The sequence below is a fragment of the Dicentrarchus labrax genome, unplaced genomic scaffold (genome assembly GCF_905237075.1).
Source record: "Dicentrarchus labrax unplaced genomic scaffold, dlabrax2021, whole genome shotgun sequence".
In the NCBI taxonomy this organism is placed as follows: domain Eukaryota; kingdom Metazoa; phylum Chordata; class Actinopteri; family Moronidae; genus Dicentrarchus; species Dicentrarchus labrax.
In genome coordinates, this window is record NW_026136715.1 from 12,079,626 (window position 1) to 12,093,938 (window position 14,313).

Consider the following 14,313-nt stretch of genomic DNA (forward strand, 5'->3'; position numbering starts at 1 on the left):
TATGTACAGTGTGTGCATATGTGGACATATGTCTGTTTCTACAGGCCGTGTATGTTTGTTCACGACTTCCTAGGACTCCATATGGTGTCAGGCGTGATAAATGGGCTCTAGGGGCAGCACTCAGCAGCTGTTTGTGGACTCGCGGGCAGCACACACTGATCTACGGCCTTTACACTTTGCTGTGTAAAGGTCTGTCGCTGAGTGGGTGCCTACCCACAAACCCAACATGTGCCACACAGTTCACCCACTCTGTTGTGGGTTTGAATCCACGCAGGTCAACACCTCATTGTGCCCCTTCTCTCTCCTTTCCTTTATGTCTTCTATGTATTTACTCATTGTTGAAAGAATGAATGGCAAGAAGGTAATAAAAAAATGAGATGCATTTCTGGTACTAATAACAAGTACACAGTCACATCAATAACTGACTCAAAATGTTATGCTTCAGTTTCAGACTACAGGAGCAAGACTGCAGGTGCTTAAAAAGCCCCCCTGTGCAGAAAGGTTGAACGGCATGGTTTCAGTTTTGGTGATAATTCAAAAAGTATTTTTCTTTGTAACCGTTTATTGAGCTAGAGAGGATTGGAAGGTGCACAGTTGGCTCAGAGAGAAGATAAGGGAACTAATTCCTTCCCTTTTCTCCTTCTGTTCTTTGATCCGCACCTCCCGCTTCATATCTCTTTGATTGCCATGTTTATGACAGCTCCTTTTCCTTTTCTCCTCTTGCATTTTTTTTCCCTACTCTGCTGTGTGGTGTGGCATGTCAGCGGTTCATCTTCTGTCGGAGGTCTTCTCGCACACACCCAGACACATACGTAGACATGCACACATTGTACACACACGCTGAGCAAGACCCCCCCACCTCCAACCTCCTTATAGAGGTAAAGTGAGTGCACCAGCATCCGCGATGAATAATTGAGTTATCAGGCTCTGTGCAGAAATAGCAATCTCCCCACACAAGTGTGAAAACATCACTCGCCACCCGAGACCTGGGAACTGCCGCTGCCATGTGGGTCTACACGTGTATGTGTGTGTGTCTTTCTGTTTGCACTCATGCTTGTCTGACTTTTGTGTTTCTGCTTTATGTGAACATTTAAGAGGGGGTGTAATCCTGAAGTCGTCAGATGTTGCACTGCGTTTTTGGAAAACTTTGAAACGCCATCGGAAACCGTAAATTGAAATATTGCAAATTTTAATAAAAGGGGGCACGCGAACTAAGTCCCCCTGTCACCCTTTCACATCTTTTTTTCATTGAGTTAAATTGTGATTTTGATCCCAGTGGGCTGACATAAATGATTTGTGGGATATGTAGCTCTGGGATGCTTTTGAGTCCACCTTGAGCAAGAGAAATATATTGGTTTTTGGTCACAGAAACTGCACACAGCCTGAAGCACAAAAATATAGTCATATATATATATATATATATATATATATATATATATATATATATATATATATTGAATTTGTTTATTAGCTACAGCTGTACAATCTAATGCAATCCAACACAATAGGCCTGCAATATATCCTACCTTTGTGAAGCTTTGTGAATGTTAAAAGTGTTGTTTAAGTGCTGTGATCATTGTGGGGTTGCTGGATTGCATTACTAATAATTTGTCCATCTCCATTTACCAAAAGTATATTTTACAGGTGTACACAGGCATGTCATTGCAGTTGTTTTATTTATGTAACTGTACAATGTTAACATGTAAAAGAAATCAATTCTTAATTACTGCAAAGTTTTCTGCAAATGTGTAGTGAATCCTCAATATTAAATAGTTTGAAATAAGTAGTCCATGCTATATGATGGGTGAGACCTATTTTTACAGGCAGCACCTCGGAGATTATCATAGCTGCTTAAATCCTCATAACTAGTGTTATTTGTGGAGCTTAAGCATTCTGTCTGTCTCTGAAAAGACTGACCTGATGTAAATCAGCTACGAGGCCTGGCATATACTCTCCATGTGAGCGACTCCCAGGAGCCCTCTGAAGCAATCCGAATGGTGACACGACAAAGCTGAGGGAGCAGAATCACAGCAAACTGACAAATAAGGCCAAATCTGACAGGCGAATCCTCAGAGCAGCTCCACAGTTTGACAGATCCTTCGGCGGAGGAGCGCGAGCCAACGCCCTTCACAGCAGCACCATTCATTAATGCCATTTCATAACACTACAGTAGAAATGATCACATCATAGCAAGGCTGTGTGAAATAATTAACCCAACGTCACATGTCAGATATGATACAGATTATTGTACAGTATTAGTGTAAAGCGAGGTTAAATAGTGAGGGTAGTAGGTGTCCACAGGCAAAGGTAGCCTGCTAGTCCTCTATGTAGTCCAGTAACGTGGGCCGGGGGGGTAGACGCAACCAGCTGTTAGGTCTAAAAGCTCAGAGCTCCGTTATGGGGAGACGGCGGCAGATTAAACAGAAATCCTACTGATCCAGCCCACACCCCTCCCCCCTCCTTCATACACACACACACACACACACACACACACACATCCATCACGGTGAAGAGGTGCTGCTATGAGTGACCACTTCTTCTTCTGCTAGGTTGTGATGTTAAAGAGGATCTGGTCTGTACGTGTGACAGCCTGCTGCCATAATAGGTAACAAATCTGGAAAGAGGGCGAAGATGAGACGGAGGCTGATGTGCGGGGTTAAATCTGGGGCAGGCTGTCCCAGGGTGGACAGCTTCAACATCTGCCAGCGTGAATATGGTTGTACTGGGAGGGATGCTGGTATGATCCTGACATTATCAAGTCACTTGAGATATTAGCAAAAGATGATGACAAAGCGTGCTGCGAACAAAAATAGTTCCCAGTGTCATCGTGCAGTTATGAATGTGTTTGCATATGTTTGACAGCATGCTTGCACTGGCATTTATACTGAGGTTTAGCAAAAGTGTGCAATTTCAGGCTAAACGAAGTGAGCTTCAGGCCTGTGGTCTTTGCTCCCTCTGTGTTTGCGACAGGGTTAAGAGTCTTTAGCATGGAAATCGTCATTAATCTGTTCTGTGCAGACAAGTCAGGCAGAGCTGGGAATATCAAAACATATAGGGAGAAGTCTCCCTGGATCATTTGAAATCCTGTTTGGATGTTTCACTACATTGCAGCTGAGAGATTGAGCCGTTCCTGCTCCCGCTTTTCTGCGTCTGTCTCACTCATTCTTTTGTTCTGGTGTTTTCCTCTCCCTCTCCTCTCTCTTTTTCTGTCTCTCTCTTTTTCTGACATTCTCACTGTGACTTCTTCCTCTCTAGTCTGCCTGTCTTTCTCTCGCTTCTCCTCTTTTTGGTGCTAGCTGGGGGATTGGGAGGGTTCCTCCAAATTGGCACACAGATGAATAATGCATCTAAAGCAAAAGCAGAGAGCCGGGGTTGGATATATCTGTCTGTCAGACTCTTTCTCTGTATTACAGTTATGTAGGGAGTTAGGCTGATACTTCAGAGGGAGAAAAAAGATGTTCGTCGCTCTTTACCCAGCTTCCCATTTACTTGTCCCTCTGTCATTAACTCTCATTTTCAGTAAATGTCTGCATGCATGGTCACAGAGCACTGTGGGTGTCCTGCAACTTGCGCACTGATAAATGCTGTGAAAGATTCTTGGATTTTGGAAGTTTTCCAAAAGGCTGCTGCACTTACATTATGCATGTGTAGAATTTTGATGTCATTTGATTCTCTGTCGCTGTATGCACGAGTTTGTGTGCATGCATGTGTATTTCTTGCTATTCCCAAACTGCAGTTATAAAGCAAACTGCACTCGTGAGCATAAGCTCACAGTAGCACCATCATTAAAGTAATGAGCAGGAAGTTAGCACTGAAGTCAACCATAAACAGAGTGAGAGAGCGGGAAAGAGGGGGAGAGAGAGAGAGATCCCCAATCCCATAAGGATAAATCTTAAATCCTGAATGTTGCTTCTGACTCATTCTTGTTAATTAAGTCGAGTCAAGTGAGAGGAAAATGGGGTCTTGCCTTGCCTGAGTCTGTAGGATCAGCACTATACTGTATTCGCGGCTTATGAAGTCTCTCACTGGAACTGTCCTCTGTGCACTCAGAAAAGCAGAGATAGAACAAACCGTATCTAGTCTATTCCTCCTGTTTTTATTAGCTTGACCCGTGCAGCCTCTTTACACATGGAAAACTCTCACACTCACTTCCCCTCAGGTTTTAAATTTACATACACACCCAGAGTAAATGCTCCCATTTAGCTTTGGGTTTCAGAGTACTTCATGTACGCTAACAGAATTGTATTTATTACACTTTATCATTCAGCCCCCATTTAGGGTAGATGGTATTTTACTTTGCACATCCTGCACTCAGCAGTTAAAACACACACACATCCACCCAGAGAAACAAAGAAATCTGTCGAGCAACCTTTGGGATTTTCTTTGTTGTCTTATGGTGGAAAGATTTCGCCATGCAACACAGGATGAGGCAAACAAGTGAAATGTCAAAATTCTATGTAACTCTAAAAATAAAACAACACGGGTTGCCATTTGAGGAGATCATAGGCACACGATCGGGTGTGGAACAGATAAAACAAACAGTTCTTTATACCTAACAGCAACCAGTGTGGAGCTGCCAACTGTCCTCTGCTGAGAACAGAGGACAGTGGATTTTGCAAATGTTTATGTATTTAACATTTTAAGATTAGAAATCTTTATTTTTTTTTTCTCCCCGTTGTCATGGCAGATATAAATGTGGCAGACAAACAACAAGTATAAAAAGCATCACGGTCACATCGCAGCTCCAAGTACAGTCATAATATGCAGCCTTTAATTTGTTTATATACAGATTACACAATACTTTTTGATGATGTAGTTCACAAATTGAGTTAGGAAAAAACGTGTTGATATTTAGTGCAATCACAACCAGGATATCACACTCAAAGGATAAGGTTGGCATTATTCTATGTTTTTCTCAATGTGACAAAATCCCATAAAAAGACTAAAACCAATAATAGGTCAGTCTCCATGCTGTCTGTGGCACAGTCCGTTTGGTCTCAAATATATTGCTTCAGTCTTTAAAAAAAGATCAGTAATTTCCTAGCAGTTGGGCACTGCAGGTTTTAGCAAATGTTACTCAAACAGCATTAAATAGCACATTTGTTGTGGACTATTTTCAGCTGAAGATTAATACACATTTGGTGCTCTAGTGAGTATTAACAGCAGCAGGACAGCGTAAGTGGGATGGACTCAAAATGAACTACAGTCCGTGTTATGGTAATGAAAGATCATGTCACCGAGTGCAACAGTTCGGACATTATATGTGTTTTTTAAACTTTTTGGACAAGAGATGTGCATGAGGAGGAACATGCTATATCAGGCTTTTGTCTTTTCATGGGATAAATAAAATATATAGAATATCAACACCCTTATCTTTGAAAAACTGTACTTATAATAGAGCAACAGAAGCCATAATCACATTTAACACTCTTGTTTAGAGATAACCCTACACTTGTCACTTAATAATCTCACTCATTAAGAGGAGGATGTTGCCAAAAGATTTGAGTGGAGTCCAAATCATATTTGCTTATGAGATTAGAACGTTAGTCCAGGACAAATAGCTCAGCAGGTTATGTTCACTGGATGTGTTATGTGACCACTAGTAACAGGTCACTTTGGGATAGGCACTAAATTGCAAACGGAATTTCCAAGTGCCGGTACAAGGTCTTAGTCCTCAGTGGGTGTGTGTGTGAGGCTTAGAGATAGGCATTGCAGCTGATGGCAAAAATGTCAGAGGGTTAAGCTGTAACCACCTCGCCGCTCCCCTTCCACTGTCTCTCTGCCTTCCTCTCTCTCCCTTTTTTCTTCTCTGTCTCCCCCATCACTCTATGTTGTTATGCACAGTGCAGCGTTGTCCCGCGGGGCTGGAGATTGCCATGGACATGATGTGATTTCTCGTCTCCTCTCAGATGTAATGTTCTGTATTCCAGGCCTCTGATGAACTTGCCTCGCGATGTTTGGAAGACATGTTGTTCTGTACACTCCCCTCTTTCTTTCTATCATCACAGTTTATTTCTGTCCATCCCAGATTATGTGCGCATTGATGCCTGATCTTCAGATAGCGTGATAGATTGATTTTGAGGAGGGGCATATAGAGGGCAGTCTGCTTTACAGGTTGATATCCATTTACAGGTGGGGGCTAAAGAGGTGATGTGATTGAAAACATAATGCCTGATGTGGATTGTCAGTCTGGAACTGATGTCTTGGTTGTATAAAGCCTATGCGGCATGTGCTTATTTAATTTAATTCTTTTACTACACTCCCTCTTACACACTCTCAGTTATATTCAGCAATCCTCATATCTCTAGGGTTTACTCTATTGTTGCCCTTGATAACAATCACTTAGTTGGATTTGTCCTAATGTGATGACAGAGACTGAAAGCTGCGCTCAGGAACATGACGTGAACATATCGGCCTTGTGAATCTCTGGCTACAATTAGGAAAATTGCATTGGATGCTGGCTTTGTTAATACAATGTGGAGATGCAAAAGAGACTTTTTGGGGAGTCTTTGTGTGATAACTGTAGGCAGCTTTGGGTGGGAGATACAAGGGATGGTGACCAGCTAAGTGTGACGCTGAATTGGAGGAAGATTGCTGTTCTCAGGTGGGGAGGAGCACAAGGTCATATTCTGACAGTGGAAAGGTGTAAAGGCAATATTATTGTCATTGTCTGTCAGCAGTGGTGGAAGAAGTATCCAGATCCTTTACTTAACTAACAGTACTAAGTCCTGCATTGGAAATGTTACTTAATTATGTAGTTCATTATGTAAGTATAATCAGGAAACTGTACTTAAAGTATTAAAAGTAAAAGATGTCCCCTATATACTATATAGATTTTTAAATTACATCATCATCACAACCTGATGAGATGAGATTTTTCTTTGGGTGAAGCTAATTTTAAAACTATCTTGTACATGACTGCGACTAATGACTATTTTCAGTATGGATTAATCTGCTGATTATTTTGTCCAATTGGCTGATTGTTTGGTTTGTGACAAATCTGAAAATCGTCAGAAATGCCAATTGCAAGTTCTCAGAGCCCAGAGTGACACATTCACAATGCTTATTTTGTCCAACAAACAGTCCAACATTCAAAATTATTGAAAGTATATCAAAGTAATTAAAAGGAAAAGAAGCAAATCTGACAATTAATGATTATAAAATTGTAAATTTTCTGTCAGTTTGGTAATCAAGTAATCGTTTCAGCTGTACCTTTTTTTCAGTTTAATTTGTAACATTACATCATACTTATAATTTATTAGTATGTTTTTTATGAAAAATCTTAATCTGTAAAGTAACAAGTAACTACAGCTGTCAAATGTAGAGTAGAAGTAGAAAGTGACATCAAGACTCTAGTAAAATACGTCAAATTTGTACTTAAATAGCCTACGGTACTTGAGTCAATGTACTTAGTTACATTCCAACACTATCTGTCCAACATGTGATATGACTGTTTTACTATGAATGAACTCTTTGAGCTGTGTAAATTGTAGCTGGTGTGTCATGCATACGTTAAGTAGGCAAAATATCCGCCAAAATACTGCCAGTATGCAAATGTCAACCTCCACTACAGTGATACCTTACAACTCGTATCAGTCATGTGATTTGACTGCACTACTGCTGAGACAATACTGAACTTCTCTGGAAATTGTGAAAAAAACTTAAATACTGTAAATATAGTTCTGAGGAACAGGTTTACATTACAAGGTGTTAATCCCCTATGTAGTTACAACACAAACTGAACACGTGTCAGTCTACCCAAATCACAAAAAAACTTATTTTCTCACTAGCCCAAAGTGCTATGTAGCCATGATGCAGATATTTTCACTTTTTTGTGCTGAGGTTTTGAGATTTGAGGAGATAAAAATTCTCTGCCACTACCCAGATACAAAGGAGATGAATGAAGGTTCATTTGTGCTGCTCAAGGTTGTGAAAAACAACACCATGTCTTTCCAGAAGTGCTCACTGTCAACTGTTTTCAAAGGGACTATTTCTTCAGTTGAAAGTAGTTCCAATTAAACTGTTCTCACCGAGTGAGAATGGGTTATATAAGCGAGTAACTGGGGCATTGTTTTAGAAAAGAGAAAAGAGTTTGGGATTTTCAAAATCGGTAAGTGTTTTAAGCACAAAAAATTGAACTTACTTTCATTGTATTGAGTTGGTGCCAGAAATCTTGGAGATCTTGTTATCAGAATTATAGCCCAATCAATACTGGATTTTTCCGGTGGATACTGATATCAGTATTTCAGAGAAGATCTGTAAATGACGGTTGAAGGTTTTTTTTTTTACCTGAACACATAACATAAACTAACCATCTTGGATCTCTTAGATTTGTTTTCCGTGATCTCTGGTTTACAAACTACATAACAGTGACAGTGTTTCGGCCAATACATTGGTGATGAGACATTACGAAAAAAACAGTTCCAAATGAATCCTTAATATGATTATTAATGGATTTTGTCACTCCTATTATTATTCTTTGTCTTGCTTTGATTTGGGACACAGTTATTTAGTATCATTTAAACAGGAGTTGTAATGTTGCCATGGAGTTAAAAGCATGCTGCTATTAGCTGTTTGCAATGTACCCAAGGATGATGTACAAACAGCTATTACTCGAGTACTTTAATACTGAAGAAAACTTAAAAACATAATGATTGTCAGGCACACTCTGAGTCATAAGAAGCATCTTTTTTCTATGTTTTTTTAGAATCTCCCGAAGCACTTATCATCTGTGACAAATGACTTAATATTGAATAATTAAAATAAGTACATTATAACTGATAACTAATTACTACTTTGATAAGAATACAGTACTTTTGACTCTTTTAGTTCCCTGATTTTTAACGTACATATGTCTCAGTGTGGTAATAACCATACTCTCGATATACTGGTCAATCAGTAGTCAGAATAACTGTGGATTCAACAGAGCCTCCAAGTACACAAGAATGAGAACAGCAGCTGCACAGATTTCTTTAATTTTAGATGACTGTAGGGAATCACCTAAGAAATGCTGAGGTTAACCTTAATATACTTTATATACACTCAGCCTCCCAAAAGCTGCCCAGTTTATGCTTTGTACAGCATTTGGCTCCGTTGTTATTGAAGTCTGAAGTTATATTCAGACGTTCTGCTCTTTCAGTAAAACCTATCCAACACAGAAAAACCGAACCAATGTCTCTTGTTTAGCATTAACAATTTATAACGACTCGTGATGTAATTCAAAATGTTTCTGTAAATGTGTATGTCATCCCTGAAATGCAACGAAAATTAGGTTACGCTTATTTTTAAACCTCAGAAAAATGTCCCACTTTTGAAGTAGTGCTGTAATCCAAGAGACCCCAGTAAGATATCTTCATAGTCAAATGCATTGTTCATTAAACAGCATTATGCTATAAGGATCTGTTGAATCCTATTACAAGAAAATAAAATTGTTTTATTTAATCAACATTTGATACTGGGAATTTAAGTGGGGTGTGCTTAAGCCGAGAGCTGGAAATTAAGAATATAAACCTCTGATTGTCTCAAAAACTGTTTTTAGGGCACATGAAAATTGAGCTGATTTCCCTTTCAACAATCTATTTTAAGCATAACTAGGAGTAGAAACTACAATTAGCTTTTGTTGAGTAGCTATTGCATAATAAAGAAGCTGCAGAGTTTGTGAGACCCCAGTTGTACATCTGAGGGTTGAAATGTACGTTGGTTTGACTTTTTATTGCAAAAGTGATTGTGTAATCCAAAGATTGTTACTAGATTTGCAACACACCAATCTGCCGTTTTATGCTGGTGTACATGTGCTTTGTTCTGTGCTGTGTTTGTGTGCGTGTGTGCGTTTGTGTGATCTCAGAGACACAGATGAAACCTTCCACCCTGTGGTTGCGCTGCACTGCTGCATCCTGCTTGCTGCTCTGCCAGTTCTGCTGCTTGCATCCGCCCCTCGACGCGTCTTCACAGCTCTCAGTTTGACCTCATTATCACCATCATTACCGTCGGTATTAGTAGCTGCAGCCTTCATCATCATCTTCACTGACATCTTTATTATAATCACCACCAGCAGCAGGCATCAATAGGGCTATCACCACCCTCGTCATCACTCTCAATATGCTGTTATTATCATTGCCATCATTTTACTCATAATGGTCTGAAATGAAGACAGATGCTCGAATAAACCTTCTTGTACCCTAACTGTGTGTCATTGTCGAGCGTGCTGCAGGGGCGTTTGTAGCATCGTACCTCTCCTCCTCCAGAGTCTTGTTCACCACTTGTGAGCTTCACATACAGTTAAGTACGCTGCTAGACATGTGCTCCCATCCTGCATTGTGTTTGCTGGCGGTTCAGAAACGCACCCCTTGTATGTGTTTCTCCTCTGAATATTTCAGAAGGGGGCTGACAAAATGCAGGCAGAAACAGACCGCTGATGACCTCCTTCTCATCGCCTCCTCCTTTTTCCTCTCTCTCTCTCTCTTTCTCCCTCTGTTCCCCCCTCCCTGCGCTCATCGCACATTCTCTCAGGCTTCCCTGCTATTTCTCTCACTGTCTTCATCTTCTTCGTCTCATCACTCTCTTTTCACTCTTCCCTCCCCCACTGTTTATCACACCCTCCCTCCACGTTCCTCCTTTTGCGTTTTAAGTGTGCTCCCCTCTTTCTCTGTCTTCCCCGGGTTTCTTGCATCTTCTCCCACCTGTCTGTCCTTTCATCCCACTCATTTGCTTCTGTGTCTCTCATCACCTCTCTCTTAGCCTTCCCTTTCATTCACTCTCTCCCACTCGTTTTTTTTCTTCTCTCTCTCTCTCTCTACGGCGTTATACCCCGTCAGCCTGCCTGCCTGTCTGTCTATTCCATAAAGGGCTGTCTGAGGCCTCTGCTCTGCTAATTCATTCGCTGTGCATTGCCTCACATATCTGCAGGGTCAGGCAGACAGAGAGAGAGAGAGAGAGAGGAGGAGAGGAGATCTGGTGAAGGGAGAGGGTCCAAGAAAAGAGGACATGGAAAAAAAAGATGCAGTTTTATCTCCAAGAAACAGAAAGCCAGAGCCAGATCCTGTGGTGGTATATTCCACAACAATCTCTCTCTCTCTCTCTCTCACACACACACACACAGTGTATACAGTAGCATGCCATGACCTCCTTCTGCTCACTGCTTGCTTTGTCATTTGGATCCCTGATGTTCAGCTTTCTCTCTAATCTAATACTTTAACCACATTGCTGCCATTGTCTCTGTTTATAAAAGAATGTACAGCGTATGTGGTGTATGCAAGTGTTGTTGTGCCCATGGGAAATGTGCAGAGCAGTGAGTGCAGGTATTGACAACTGTTCCAAATTCCAAATGTCTTGTGCTCAGTAACTGTGAACATATTTGTGCCTCAAACTGAACGCATTCTCTGTTCAGGTGACATTTTGGAGGCTCTACTTCAGGAGCTGGTTGCACCAAGCTCCAAGTTAGCCTACTTGTAACATAGATGTTTGAACTGTATGATGGAGATTAAAAATGGGTCGCACCACACAAACTAGTTCCTATGTAGTAGAGTAGTTGTTACTAAATATTTACAGCCAGTGGATGCTAGGTGTAACTCCAGCTAACTGAACTAATTGACAAAATATTAGTTAAATTTAAACTTATTATACATTTAGATTGACGGTTATATAAACTACGGTCAATATTATGCCAGTATTAGCCTAACTGACCAAATAGTCTTGGTTAGGTTGGCATCATTGGACATTTTCCACTCTTTTCTAACCTGCATGTATACTGTTAACTCTGAAACTTATTTTCTTTAAGGATGCATACAGTATATATATACAACAAAGCAATTCCCACATTAACAAAGTTGTTGCTTTTAATAGAACAGTGCTACAGATGATCCTTAGCAACAGATTTACACATTACTATTTTAATGTCTAAGACATTAAAAGTCTTAATGGTGTAACAACATTTTGTAAATCCTAGTTTGAATCTGGATAATAGTTATGAATTAAGGAACCTAGTAATACATTTATGAATAGCTGCAACTCAAACCTGGAATCATTTAAATCAATTACTTTATTTAAGAGGTGGTCAAAGTCTGGAAATCATCTACTTAAAGGTCGAGTGTGTAACATTTATGAGAATCTATTGGAAGAAATGGAATATAATATTTATGTTTTTCGTAAGTTTCCCGACCACCATTGTTTCTCCTACACAGTTTGAAGGCAGGTGGTATTCAGTTGGTTGTAATCTGCAACTTTACCACTAGATGCCACAAAGGGTACACACTGGTCCTCTACAACATACAGTACCAATACTACAGTATATAAATACTTAACTGTTACTATTTGTAGTAGCTACATCATATACTGCAAGATAGTTTAAGGAATAGGTGGGAAATACGTGTGACGTGAGAAGATTGTTCTCAAATTGTTCTTTCTTTCTTTTCTTTTTTTTACATTTCTGTTAATGTACAGATTAAAAAAACAAGAATATAATGTAAATAAGACTCTTTAGAGGTGTCTGGGAGAGTCCAGCTAGCTATTCTCTTCCTTCTTTATGATAAGTTAGACTAAACATGTCCTGACTCCAGCTGGGTATGCACAGACATGAAGCTGGTATCAGACTACTCATCTCACTTTCAGAAAGAAACCAAACAAGTTGATTTCCCAAAACTGTTCCTTAAAAACAGCACACAGTATTCTCTGAGCACATTGAATGTTTCACACATAAAAACCTTATTTTCCAATATATAAATATTAACTGCCATCCAGTGGAGTAAAAAGGGCAATATTTCTCTCTCTGAAATGCATGCAAATCCCCTCAGAGATAATTTTGTCTGACATGATTTGAGTGTGTGTGTGTGTGTGTGTGTGTGTGTGTGTGTGTGTGTGTGTGTGTGTGTGTGTGTGTGTGTGTGTGTGTGTGGAGAGTTTATTTGCCCTCGTGTGTCTGATGGGTGAAAGCTCTACCTTGTTTGTAGTACAACACTCACTACAATATGTGCCACTGTTTTTATAAAAAATGAAAATCTTGTTTTGAGTGTTTGAACCACAGTTGATTGCAGAAAAAAAGAAAGGTGTTCTGCCAGGAAAGGAAGTGTAGCAGCAGTGGATCTGGTCCCTCTGTCAGTAAGACACTACTCTTGGGGAGCGCAGTTGGTTTTTCCTGTTAAACTAACAAGAATCTCTTTGGCTAGTCAAATGAATGTTACGGTATCATTCTGATCTTTTTTTAACAACAAAAAGAAGGAGTGTGATGAAACCTTTTTTGGCATGCTCATACTGGCTGCCTTGTAAGGAGTTCTATTTTCTGTGCATTATTCTGCTAGTGTCAAAAATAGAAACTGATATGTCAGAAAGAGACAGTGACAAAAAGCCAGAGGCAAACCAAGCACACGCACGCACACCGTTTCTCACCTCGCACACTACAGCATTTCTTCAGTTTGTTCTTATCTCTCATGTCACTCACATGTTGTATCTTTCTCTTTTCTTTCTCCCACCACTCGTATCTCTGCAGGTTTTCCTGAGCAGACGGGCTGTGTGACAGAGTTTGAGCTCGAGTGGAAGTGAGTGAGTAAGCGAGAGGGAGTGGGTGTCATGGATGACGTTGAAGGGCCAAATGACCCTACCTACAAAAACTTGCTGCTCCTGGGAGCCATCGCAGCAGCATCCGCCTTTGTGGTCACCATCCTTATTGTCCTTGTCTGCGTTGGCTGCCAAAGGTAAGAAGGTGGTCACATGACTTGAAATGTGAAAGAAAAGCGAGGGCCGGACTGAAAAAAAAAAAAAGTTTTATCATCTCTACTGCCAGCTTTCCATGCCCTCCCAGATCACTTCCATCATCCTCTCCTTCTTTTATGTGTCTCTACTTCTTCTGAACTCTTCTCCTCCCTTCTTTCTCCTCCCTCCATCCGTCCTCTCCGTCTCTTTTATCCCCTGCTCTGAGCAGAGTGGCAGTAATGAATGTTAATGGCTGCGAGTGTCAGATCAGATGAAATGATGTTTACAGGACACTGAGGAGACAGGCCAGAGTCAGAGCAGCCTCACATCACCCCTCTTTAACAGACTCCTCAGCAGGCGAAAGCAATGGCGCACCTTGCGGTTTTAAGAGGATCAGACTCTGAGTGAGGCAAGAGCAATGGAACAGACTTTTTTCAGAACCCTCAGGGACCAATCAGAGGCTGCTCTATGGCTTTGTTGCCAAGGGATACACAGATAAGGGTGTAGAGAAATGTCAAACCAGCTCATGTCATGGAAGTAAAACCACACTATTGTTAAGATCTAAAGAATAAAATATGCACCCAACTGAATGTCGGTAATGTTGAGGGGCAGATTTGTCAAGCGTTGAGT

General features: G+C 40.6%; 1 protein-coding gene across 1 annotated transcript in view; it reads left to right on the forward strand.

Moving 5' to 3' along the window:
* LOC127377246 (uncharacterized) overlaps window positions 1–14,313 on the forward strand; it is a 38,891-nt gene that overhangs the window by 12,108 nt on the left and 12,470 nt on the right. Inside the window, exon 2 of the mRNA XM_051424967.1 lies at window positions 13,481–13,685. Within this exon, the coding sequence (XP_051280927.1) occupies window positions 13,561–13,685 (125 nt within the window). The 5' untranslated portion in view covers window positions 13,481–13,560. The remainder of the gene's footprint in view (window positions 1–13,480; window positions 13,686–14,313) is intronic.